Source organism: Magallana gigas, chromosome 5 (genome assembly GCF_963853765.1).
Source record: "Magallana gigas chromosome 5, xbMagGiga1.1, whole genome shotgun sequence".
Classification (NCBI taxonomy): Eukaryota; Metazoa; Mollusca; class Bivalvia; order Ostreida; family Ostreidae; genus Magallana; species Magallana gigas.
The window spans coordinates 52,870,761-52,883,937 of record NC_088857.1 but is presented as its reverse complement, the minus strand read 5'-3'; the positions used below and the strand labels follow the sequence as shown (position 1 = coordinate 52,883,937).

Genomic DNA, 13,177 nt, shown 5'->3' with positions numbered 1-13,177 from the left:
TTACCTTCTTAATTTGTACAAATTCTCATTGCGCATGATTTTGTTTACATCATGGCGGCAAAAGGAAAAATGTTTCTTGTAGGAACACGATTTTTTTGTGTTATAATTTTCATAACGGCATTTACTACTGTAAAAGCATCTACTACTGTTGAGTCAACTACATCAACAGCAAATTTTACAACAGCAGCCGAAACAACAACCACAGAAGCGACAACTACAACTGAACCCACAACAACACAAGCCCCGACAGAGCCTCCAACCACAACGCCGCCTATACTGACGTTTGACCCGTCCTCAGTCGCAGCTAACATAGGTAGACGTCAACTGATTTCATGCTATTTCATCCATTAAAATATTGATAAACACATTTGAACCTCTTGAACACTTATTAACCATTCATCACTTTCCAGTGTAATCGGGTCGTTTCGACCCGGGTTTAAACGTCCCTTGTGGTTTCATGCGTTTTAACAAATGATTATGATGTTTAGCTGTCAAAATTATATTAATACCTCACTGACTATCACAGATCCTCACATGACGCTACCATTTGTGTAAATGCAGTTATGGTCTGTCCTGACTTTCCAAGATACATATTTCTTTCATGTAACAATTAAAAATACACCGACTTGTCAAAGAAGTTGAAACCAATGTAAGGGAAAAAATAAAATTCTTCATTGACACATAGGCCTACCCCTTCTCTTTTTTTTTCAGAAATATCTTTGAAACTTAAAACAAGAGAAGGCATGCAACTCGAATGCTTCAGCCGAATCCATTCTTAAACAAAATAATGTTTAATAGTGTATATTACGTTACAGAATGACGCTTTCAGTGCTGCTGTTCAAAAAGGGAATTCTAAGTATTAAAAAATCACCAAAAGAAAATCATATAATGCCCCTAAACATATAAGTTTCAAGTTTATTACTGTATCTTTTTACAAATTTAGAATTTTTAATAAGATAAAAAAAAAAAACATCTTAAAAGACTTTAAAAATACAGAGCGAAGATCAAAGCACAGGAGTTAGCATTTTTTACTTCGGGGCCAGCTTATGCACTTGAGCAAGATTTACAGAGATATTAGTGATTTAATTGATATATTTCCAAATCAGTGTCTTTCAAAAATAAAGTAAAAGAACTAAAGAGAAGAAGAAAGTCTAGCAAATTTACTGACAGTAACACATTCCATGATTTGTCATGCATTCAACAATCACAGGAAGTTAAAGCTTTTCAAAGAAGAAATGTTATAAATTTTTTTATTGTAAAGTATAAATATTGTTTTTAACCAGAGATTTTTATGATTATCAAATTATTTTTAAAAAATATGCTGCATAAATCAGGGTTGGCCGGGAAATACCAGTGCTGGGAATTACCGGTGTGAAATACCGGTATTTCCCGTCCCGGTAAATACTACTATTTTTAACTAAACTGGAAAATACTGGGAAATACAAATTTATAATCTTTATTTATTTACTTTGTTCAATGTAAAACTTATATGTTTTGGATATTAGATCACAGGCACCTGAATTTTTATCTATCAGTCGCTTAATAAGTCATATATCGAAAAATTCTACTCCTACTATATATAAATACACTATATGTATAGTACTGTAGGAGTAGAATTTTTCGATTCCTATTGAATTCCTATTGAAAAGCTGTGCATATAAATGAATATATACAAACCAATTTCAACATATCAGTGGTAAAAGTATTGATAGTTTGATACATATACAGTAAAACACGGTTATAACAAACATACTTGTAATGAATTGACGCTTGCAGCGCAGAAATTTTTTATTGTCTGTGACTTAATTACAGATATAATGAATTAAGCTCATTAGCCAAGCGAAATTGCCCTTCCCTGGTACTTCGTTATAAGCATGTTTTACTGTACACTTAAAGTGAATCCACTGGTTTGTAGGCTTTCATAGTATGAAATTATTCACTAAAATGCATTTTGAAATTAATTTTCTCATGGTATTGATCAATACATGAAGAATAAAAAGTTTTTCCATCTTAAACTTTATGGTATTACATTTTCATTTTAGATTTAGGTCGATGTTGGTGTGATGTCACTGGAAATGCATGCGACATTAATTGTTGTTGTGACACTGACTGTGACCAGGCAGACATTACTTCCTTCGACAGGTGTAAAGAGTCACCTATCAGGTACTTCCACTTGATATGTCTTCTCCTTCAAAATAACTTTAGACCTTATACTATGGTTGAAATATAAGAATGTTCAAAGAAACCAGAGATACATGACCTGTTAATGTTTTGTGTCTACAGTGTGGACTCCCAGTATTGTGTACAGGAGGAGGTGATTCTGACAGATAATTCAGTCTACACGTCACAGAAAACACAAGATGGACTGTTTTGTATTTACAAAGATAACAGTAAGTACCCTTACAGTGCCTTCTTTTCAAATGGAATGGAATCAAATTTGAACTTAAGAGTGTTGAAGATGTTTTCGAGGCCTTCTTGTAAAAGTTATACATAATTTCTTTCCTTATGACAAAATTTGATCAGTATATGCTAATTGCGTAAACCCCTCATCTATGAAAATTTAATCATGCAGTGGATTTATGTTTTTGTATTGCAGACCAAGCCAGAAACTACTATTCCATCCCTGATATGATCAACTCATTGGACACATTCAATTTTTACAGAGACAGATATGCATCCTTTACTTATTCCCCGACAGTATCAGCTGACACAACATACGCACAATTTTATAAGGTATATGTTAGTCAAATTTTTGTTTTTTGTGTATTCTTCTTATAATGATCTTTTATAATTATCTGGAGCCATAGTCAGGGGACCAGCAATAGTTCTTTTCTATCTAAATAAAAAAAAAATATATGTATGTTATAAATGTATGAAATTTATTCTTCATGCTCCCACTGAATGTGTATTTATTTAACAATAAAATAAGATATGCTGTATGTAAACTGTGATTGGATGTTGAAACCAGCATCCCTGAGTATTCTGACTAATATGATTTGCTTCCTCTGGCCAATACCTGAATGAATTAAAGTCATTTTAGCATTTTTCTTTTCTGTTTTTAACGAGGCCGAGTATAGAACGAGTACGCAAGCTTTCACGCAGCGTTTCATTTGTATTGTGACGTCATCTTTTTGCGTTGTTGTCGCCATGGCGTGATAGTTTCAACTGCAGATTTTTAGAGAAAATTTGTTGAAAATAGCTCGTTTGATGCGTAAAATTGATTTTATATTGTGGAATAAACATAAATGTCTCGAAGTATAAGCTATATTTGGGCTCGGGTCGAAAACGTGAAGAGGGTTCAGCAAGCCTAGCCCTCTCACGTTTTCTTAACCCGCCTAAATATAGCTTAACTCATATATTTCAAGACAGTAACCATGTATTTTATATTAATGACCCTTAATATGTGATGTTATATATTTATTTATTACTTAAATATGTCTGAATGTTTTAATAAGACTATAAAGATCACCATTTTCGATTTTGTCAAGTAAAAAATAGCCATTATCTGACAAACTGGGAAGTTGGGTATACAAAAAAACAACTTTGATAAGATCCCTGGAACAAACCAGGAGGTAAAAGGTTTTTTATTTGACCATTTGATGCCTTTTAGCAATAACTTTGATATGTAGAACAGAAAAAGAAATCTCTAGGGCAGAAGTTTAAAAAAAAAATGTAAAAAATGTGCAAAATTGATACATTTCAAGCAAAATCCCATAAGGTCCTCTGTTAAAAATTAACCAACTTTGAGATGACCCCTTAAACAAACGGTGTGGTAAATGTCTTATTTTTTTATCTTAAAATAATCATTATATCAGTAGAAATTCATGTAAAAAATACATTCAAAAATCTAGGGCAGATAAAATTAGACCTGGCCTCGTTAATTCAATCATTATGACTCACCTGCTCTGTTTTCGCTCACTGTTACTGGAATGGGGTGAGAAGACCGTTTTTCTTTCAACAACATGTATGCAGTATTCTATTGCTATCCTTGTACTACCGCCTGTATGTATTTAGGTTGGTGATCCTGTGTTTGTGGTGTATGAGGACTTAACCTCTGGGTACCTGACCATCCCACAGGGAGAACCCAACTGTCAGAGCAACAACCCAGTCTGTAAGTCAATAAGTGTTAGGTACAATCTAATTCAGTTATCTTTATAGCATGAAAAAAGGAATAGTATTGATGTAAAAATGTCAATCTCTTCTGTTCCAGGCTTTATCTTCATGGGTGTATTATTATTGCAGTTGAAGTTTTAATATCCTATATATTCTGATTGCTATATTTATATCCAGTATCATACAAGTTACATGTATTTACAAAAGCATACTTTAGCATACAAATTATTTTCATTTATTAAATGTCTTTAAATTTTTGTCTTTCAAGATATTTTGGTAAAGTCCAATAGACATGCAATGTTTGATATTTTTCAGCATACTTGGTGGACCAAAGTTTTAAGTGTACGCGACAGATGAGGACGCTGAATGCAAACAGCTGTGAGAATACTCCATACCTGAACGCATCCAGTTACCTGACAAGTGTTCGAATAGTGAAGGTATATAAAACATCTCACTTCACAGTCTTTTTGTTCGTAAAGCTTCAGATATAGGTTATCTTTTGTTTCTTTGAAAATACCCTAAATGATCATAGACTCCTGTTAAATTGATCGCTTGATCCATTTTTGACATCTCTAATAGATGTACCTCATTTTCACTGTTTGTCATTTAGATTTATCTGTTAAAATCTCAGGGGATACTTATATTAGGTATCAGAAATATATTTTGATGCTCAGTGATAATTAAATATTTTATTTTATTTTGAAGACACCATATCTTTTTACTTGGATAATTAATGGAACAGAGGTAACGACACCGATACCAACGACAACAACGACTAGAACAACAACTCCAGCACCAACCACAGTTACCGTAACAACATCCAATGGTATCCAACTTTTATTGCACTATATTTTAGAATGTTTAGATATTTCTCCTAGTAGACTTTGTAATTTCTGATTAATGTACAGGACTGTAGTGGTAGTCTTGTGATTTCTATGTAACTTTAAGTTTGAATATTTTGTTTACAAAAAATATTTTACTTTCTACAGTAAATCTGATAAATTATGAAGGATTTAGTTTCTGGTAGCTGTTTTTATTTGAAATAGAAAATGTTGAACAAGGTGCATGCATGTTGTGTTATTAACTCAATATATCAGCTATTTCAGTCATGTTGAAATAAACAAATAATTTAAAGCTGTGGCTGAAAAAACTACATAACAAATATATTTATATGCTTGAATTTATTAACATGATTTTTTTATTTATATGCATCTCATTGGCTAGCCATTGTCAATGACTTGAACCTTTTTATTTAAACAATAATGCACTTATTTATGTGTAATCTGTTTTGGGAATTGCAAGAAAAAAAACTAACTGGCTGAGTATTATAATTTTTTTCTGCAACACCCTCAACCCTTATCTGCCTTTCAAGTTTATACATACTGTATAGTTTGATTCAGTGATATGTTCATTATACTGCACGATTTGTAAAAGATGATCTCACTAGGTGCTGTACATTCAGTTGGTACATTTGTTTTGGTTTGTTGTGATTTCAATTTTTTTTTTTTCACTCTTATTATCATCTGTTTTTCTTCGATTGCCCTGGTTTTCAGACACTAATTCAACAGCTGAAACAACAACTACAACAACGACAACAACTACGACACCAACGACGACAACTACAGTTCCAATTACCACCACCGTTGTGGTGACAACAGGTATTCCCTCCCCTCTCAGGGTTCTGCTAAACACTTGATAGTACCTCAAAAAGTCTAGTCTTAAACAATACGACCATCTTCTTTTCTTTTTATAAATGACATTGTGCTGGTAATGTTCAAACAGCTCATCTTTTATGCAATAAGAACAAGAGAGATGCAGAGAGCATAGAGAATTAAATATACATGTATTTATAAAGCAAGGATTGGTGCAAAACATAATATTAGGAAAAGCATTATTGAAAAAGTTATTCATACCTTTTATGTTCATTTTAGTCATAGAAGATTAACAAGGGCAGCCAAAAATCTGGTTTACAATATTAAATGTTTATTTGATATAGGATATAATGACATATATCATCATTATTGGTGAAAAATGAATGCCTGACAAATCTTACACTACCCTTGGATGTCATTTTTATACGCAATGTATATTGTAAGATTTGTAGAGCTTTATGTAAACTTATATACTGTGGTTTCATCAATATTTGTTGAATACCTATTTTCGTGGATTTTGTTGTTAAGTTGATCCATGAAATTAAATGTTCATTAAAACGCAATTTCTACATTTCATACTGAAAGGGTCATTGGCAACGAATTTACGTATCCTTGAAACTGTGATTTTCACTTTATCCACGAAAATTGATACCCTTGAATATTAATGAAACCACAGTAGAATTATTGGTGGATATGACTGGTTGACATCACATTGTTAACTTAATGAATCTTGAAACAGGTCCTGCTGTTGATAACGTAACACTTGTGGATAATGTTACCATGGTGACAGATGAAAGAGGTTCATATTGATAGAGTGTTCATTTAAGTTTGAAATGGAACAAGCTTTTGTCAATATTTGTGCTGTACATGGAAGACCTATGCATTATTTAAGCTTTAAACATTGTGTATATACATTTAATCAGAAATAGCAAGCAAGAACTGAAATACACAACTTCTCCATTGCACAAACTTTAATACATAGCACCATGGGATGGGTAGCAAGGCTTTCAGAAATCTGTCTTTTTTGTCACCCTAGCCTACATTTGCAGGTTCCTGTGTATACCAGTGTCTTCATCTGGATCCATTCCATGCTTATTTCTCTGTGTTCACTTTCATTCTCTCAGTTAATTTTTGCCGACAGCTTTTTAGAAATATGTTTTTCTAGATCAGCAATTTGTGTCTGTAATCACCATTCTCCTGACTACATATACCACTGTGTATTTCATATATATCATATATATATGTTAACTTTGATGGCTGTTTTTATCAAATGTGGTAATATATGATTTTATCGCTACTAGTATTTGAAAATTAGTCAGTCTTTCATAAAATCAATAATGGAATGCAATTGCATGAAACCATATTAATTTTTAACCCTAAGATTGCTTAAACAATGCATACATGCATGATCTATTAAAGTATATACTGCATACAAAACCAATAACTTTATAATCTGCATCATAACTATAAACATCCTTGCCTGATTGACTTACTTTGATCAGCGTACTGACTGACTTGTATGATTGACAGAGCAGCGCTCCCTGTACAATAACTCCTACACGATGGAGTTTGAGATGGAGCGAGTGGAGTGTGTGGATGGAAACGGACTGGTGGTGGACTGTTCCTTCAACGCCCCGTCATTCAACACCTCCCACTGTAATAACGCGGTTCTAGGAGTGAGTGTGCCACACTTGTTTAAAAACACAGCAAAACAGCTTTAATATAATGAATTCAGGTTTACAACCAGGTCAATTTTCTTCCCAAAAGTCTTGAAATGTACAAGTAATTTAATATAAACTTCTCATATTAGGTATAGCAAATAATATATCTAATATATTGAATATTGGTTTTCCCTTGCAATTCTCAGTAAATATATTTTCACATTTTTACCCTGTAAATTAAGAAAGAATGAAAACCTGAATTGATTGAACTGTATTTAAAGAGCACTTTTATGCATTTTGACTTCGTTGAATGCACACTTTTTGAAATTTTGTGGAAATTTAGATATATGCTCATATTAAGTTGAATGAGATTTATTTCAGGTGGAATACCATATTACGCATGACGGATCAAATGGGATCACAAGGGCCGGTGTGAGACTGTTGTTAGGGTCCATACAGGCATCAGATCTACCCCTCACCCAGACCTACGGCTCAAGTTTCACCTCAGTAAGAATGCTGTATTGTTATAATGAGAAAAGAAAGCATTTAACAGTTTTGTAGAAAATCTTGGTTAGACTTTGACTTTTATTGTGATAAATGGCTGAACATTGTTAACTCAATTCATTACCTCAGTTCTGATAGTCTTTTAAAGTATGCTAAGGACCTGGCCATAAAAATAGTCTGGATTTTAACTTTATAATTACATAGCTACATTTAAACATTGGCTAAACATTGGTACTACCAGATAATCAGTCAGCTCAATGTCTTCTTTCAGGTCAATGAGGTGAATAAGACAATCACTGAGAGGAGTGGTAACCCTGGTTACATCGTCGGGAAACCTGTCCGTGCAGGAGTGTTAGTCCAGAACTCTACGCTGGCATTGTAAGTAAAAATAAAAGATGATGTGTTGGTTCCATAAGGCATTTGATTGTAATTTTTTACTTAGAATATACACAACTCCAATTCTTATTTTATTTTGATTAATATAGTTCATAAATCAGAGTATTATTTGAGTTTGGGATTATTTTGATTCTTGGAATTTTGGCCTTTTAAGAAAATTGCCCTTAGTTAGACTATTCATAAGGAAAATTCATGTTAGTTGACCAAGTTAGTTAAAATTAACACATCAAACAATAAAAATTCATGTTACTTGTCTAAGTTAGTCTAACTAAGGGCAATTTTCTTAAAAGCCCTTAATTCCAAGAATCAAAATAATTCCAAATTCAAGTAATACTCTGTTATATAGTTTACGTCTGTCATAAAGTTTCAATGTCTGTGAAGTGACATGCCTCAAACAGTTTTACACCAATCAACATGTTCAGTTAGGAATTTTCAGAACTAAATAAGTAAATACATGTTTTTGTATCTGACAGAGGGGACCGCTATGCTATCGTGGAGGACATGTATAATCTGACCATCATCAGGGGGTCCGCCACAGGAACCTGTCTCACTGACTCGGCCAACAGGGAGCAGATTAACTTTGGTATCAACATGGTGTCTGGCTGTCTGATCAGGTAGTGTGGTTCAGCTCCTTGCTTTCACAATACAGAAAAAAATCATTACAGTACAACTTGAAATTTATACTGTATACCATCAAAATAAATTAAGCACAAAACATGAAAAAATAACATGTATTATGACTATCAGTGGATTGATACACACATGATATGCTTAAATGGGACAGTTTTGGACTTGATTTTGGAAATTTCGCCATTTTAAATCTTTCTTGGTTGTAAATCTTCCAGATTTAACTTGTTCAATGTGTCAGCTGACCAGTACTGTAGTGCCATGCAGGACACGGTCATTGATGCTATGGAAGGGGTGGTTGACACACTGACCCGTGATGACCCCACCATACAGAGACGGGTCGCCACCTACGGAAACTCTAACCCACTGGTACCAGGAGATTGGGTCCAGATTCTCAGAAACGCACCCACTCCAACAACTGTAAGTGCAGACAGAATTTCACACAGAAAAGTATTTGGACTGAAGTAGTGCAGTTCTTATCACTTACTCTTAATATTTGTCTTCCATTGTTATTTTGGTAAACTTGACAAAACTAAAACAAATTTTGAATGTTCATTTGCTTCAGGCACAGGACACAACTGTTACACAAGAAGGCCCAAAGTGCACCATTTCTATGGGAATGCACACAGAAATACTGTATGCCAACACTGGGGCACTAGCCAACCCCCAGCCCAAGATAATTGGGGTCTCATTTAAATACGAGCCCAAACAAGATATCATCTACACGGTATGAAGCTATCTGAGTTATTTGTTTATCTAGTAGTATTTATACAGTGTATATACTCTAAAACCTTGAAAATAAGCCACTGGTAGGAAAGTAGGGGCTTATTTTCAAATCGCTGCTTATTATCCAACCAAAAAATACTGGTAGGCATATTCACAGAATTATCAAAACAATAAATTGTGATGGATTGATTGTGAACTACCTGTTTTTTCTAAAAAATAAGATATGCAGATACACATTTGTTAGAGTTAAATGAAAAGTGTTCAAGTTTCTTTAATTCTTGGTGCCCATTTTTAACAGTGAGCTTTTAGCAATGGCGACTACTAGATGCACTCCTACTCCAAGTTAAAGTTTTAACAGAGAATTTAAACTTAAGGTTGTAGAGCATTATAAAGAACTTTCATTTGGCAATGTAAAAAAACATTTATCAAATCTAAAAAGTATTATGGAATTGACATAAGCAATGTGTGCCGTTTCCTAAATAGCATTGTCATGAGTGGATTATCTTTACAACAGTCTTATTTTCGAGTAATTTTCAATGCCAGAAATAGGTGACTTATTTTCAAAACTGACTAAATTTCAAGTTTTAGGGTATCTGAATTTATATAGAAGAAATGCCTTTGTTTAATGATTTTTGAACACAAATCAGCCTATATTCGAGAAAATGAATACTTATAGAGGAATTAATCTGACATGTTTGATTTATCAATGAATATACTTATAGAGGAATCTGTATGATTTAATTTCAAAGTATATAAAGAATAGACTCAGTAATGATACATTATGTTAATCTATATATCACATCTTAAACTTAGACCTAAAGGGATATCAGGTAAATTGTTTTTTAAAAAATCTCTCAATTGCATTTGAAAATATATTGATGACTAATGAAACCATTCATTTTGTGGAAAAAGGGAGAGAAGCCTTACTATACTTTGTGTACGTTGAATAAAGTTTTAAAACAGAACAATTTTTCATCTGAAAGCCAATTGTATGCACATTTTATGCATATACAAAATGTTTGAAATCATGAAATACTGTTGTCATAATAGCTATGATCTTGAGCAATTGTCGTAGTCCAAAATGACAACTACAGGAAATGTCCCTTTAACCACAAGTATATGTCAAAATAAATGTTTGCCACAACACATTGATTACAATAATTTGCAGTTTTCATAAACTGTCAGAAATGTCTAAATACCACAGTAAGCACATGTTTTTTTTTAATTTAGTAAACAAATAGAATAAGTTAAACAAGAGAGTATTAACAAAGGATCCCCTTACATTTTAGTGTGCAGGAACGCGCTGTACGGCAGGAAACACTGACGTTGACCAGTCGTATGAAGTCCGACACTCTGTGACCTTTATTGACGCCTCCCAGCCTGCCACAGGATATGTAGGGGAGCCACCGGTCTTCCTGGCCAAAGTGCCATATGATTTTTTTTATCCCTTTATCAGCAGCTCTACACGAACAGGACTCTCAAGTTATCTTTACCTGGTAATATTCATCTTCTTATGTAGCAACTTTTTATCAAAGTGGTTGTGATTTATAGATATTTATAATCAGTGAATATGCATTCAATGTCGGGATCTACTTGCAGTGTGTGAAAATTTAACATTGATAAATGATACAGTTTTTTTGTGAAAAATTTCCCAAATTCACTAACACATGTATGAAGCGTACCAGTTGTTTTAGTAATAATTGTTTAAATTACAAAGAAGTCCCTCTGTACATTCTACAGTATCTGTATAATATATACTTGTGCAAAAAAAGGGAAAGAATAATTTATTTACCAGAATTTATTTCGTTTCGGATGAATTTGCAGATTTGATTCATGGAAATAAATATGAAACAGATTGTTTTGCCCTAATATAGACCATTTGGTCAGTAGTAAATGGGCATGTACACCAACATGTTCATCCATCTCTATATTCACTGATCCATAGAAATGGTCTGTACCTGCATTTAATTTATTTACACATGGGGTGGAAAATACTGGTTGTATTTTTGTGATATTGATTTATAATTGCAGAATTTTTAATATTTTTACAAGAAACATAGGATGATAATTATTTATAGCATTGAGTAATCATGTGTGCAAGTTAAGCAGATGGAGGTGAAGTGTGAAAGACATTGAAAGTTAGATAGTGCTAGATTTTGATATTGAAATGACTGTAGATTATGAGGGTTTAATTGCTTCAGACTACTTCTATTTGTTTCCTGAAATGTTCATATCAAAAATACTTTTACTGTTCAAATTAGTTTCAAAAATACTATTACAGACAGAATGCTTCCAGAATGTGGATGTTTTACGTTGCAAGTTCTGGTAGTTTTTGGATAAATTAGTGTGATGATTTGGCCATGTACATATATCTCGGGTTTAAATAATCAAAAACCTTTGAAAATCCGTTTAAATGATATTAAATGTAATCTCATTTTATGAATGGAAACAATCTCAGAATGAATGATATCTCCAGTTTAAATAATCAGAAACCTTTGAAAATGATATTAAATGTAATCTCATTTTATGAATGGAAACAATCTCAGAATGAATGATGTATGCTTTTCAACTTATGTAAGAAACTGTGTGACTGTCTTCTTCCGTCCATAGAAGTAACTGTGTTTTATGTTTTCCTTTTATTCTGTCCAAGAACTACATGTTAGTGTTGAAAGTTGTGTTGCATATAGTTATATATATATACTATGCAGAGCACTCTTTTGTTATGTGTGCACGCAAGTTATATATATTTTATTTTTTTGTAATTATGAATGGTATGTGAATGGCAAAACGTGAAAGTTAATTAGTATATCATTATGCTGATTTTTAAAAAAAATATTTCAAACTAGAAATAAAAGTACAGGAAAATTTTGTAGGTTTTGTTTTTTTCTTTTTGATCATAAGACTCAGCACTTACAATGTGCTTTAATAAGTTCTTTAAAGGCTTATGGTAACGATTTGAGCTGAACAGAAAATTTTCTTAATATCCCCATTCCATTCTAGCAAGATACAATACTGAGGCTATAACATTTATTTAATCAAGGGTCGTGCAATGTTTTTATTGAATATGTGGCATATTGATTAAAACCTTTTAACTTCAAATGAATATTCAAATTAATTATAACAATAGTTATCAGGTATTCACATTTCATTGTTTTAAATGCCCAGATATATTTTCTACACAGCAATTTGTATTATAAATTAAAACGCAACATAAGCATTGCTTACTTTTAATCATGACATTGAAATAAGGTTTGTGTTTTAAAATACCTTTTTTAGAGCATTAATACAATTTATGTTACAAAAAATTAGAAGCTCAAATCAAGTGAAGTGCATTAGTTTAAATTGCGGCAATGACCCTTTAATATATCGGAATGAAATGTACAACTTAGTTAATTAATTTAACTTGCAACAAAATATAAGAACACAATATGTTACTTACGTTAGGATTTTATTTGCATCAAAAGTCAATATACGTTGTAATAACAAGCAATATTGAGA

At 32.6% G+C, this 13,177-nt stretch overlaps 1 protein-coding gene across 3 annotated transcripts; it reads left to right on the top strand.

Annotated features, from left to right (window-relative positions):
* The first annotated feature begins 27 nt into the window (after positions 1–27).
* LOC105341934 (tectonic-1) lies at positions 28–12,547 on the top strand. 3 transcript variants are annotated; one of them, XM_011448701.4, is made up of 16 exons: positions 28–313; positions 2,043–2,163; positions 2,284–2,390; positions 2,597–2,733; positions 4,015–4,111; positions 4,429–4,550; positions 4,819–4,939; positions 5,667–5,771; positions 6,505–6,564; positions 7,296–7,441; positions 7,808–7,933; positions 8,202–8,308; positions 8,800–8,940; positions 9,172–9,373; positions 9,519–9,680; positions 10,969–12,547. In XM_011448701.4, exons 1-16 carry the CDS (start codon positions 52–54, stop codon positions 11,221–11,223), a joined length of 2,271 nt encoding a protein of 756 aa, XP_011447003.3. In that variant the 5' UTR covers positions 28–51; the 3' UTR covers positions 11,224–12,547. The 3 variants fall into 3 exon arrangements, with proteins under 3 accessions (XP_011447003.3, XP_011447005.3, XP_011447004.3); XM_011448702.4 differs by lacking the exon at positions 6,505–6,564 and having other exon boundaries at positions 29–313; XM_011448703.4 differs by lacking the exons at positions 5,667–5,771; positions 6,505–6,564.
* The last annotated feature ends 630 nt before the right edge of the window (positions 12,548–13,177 follow it).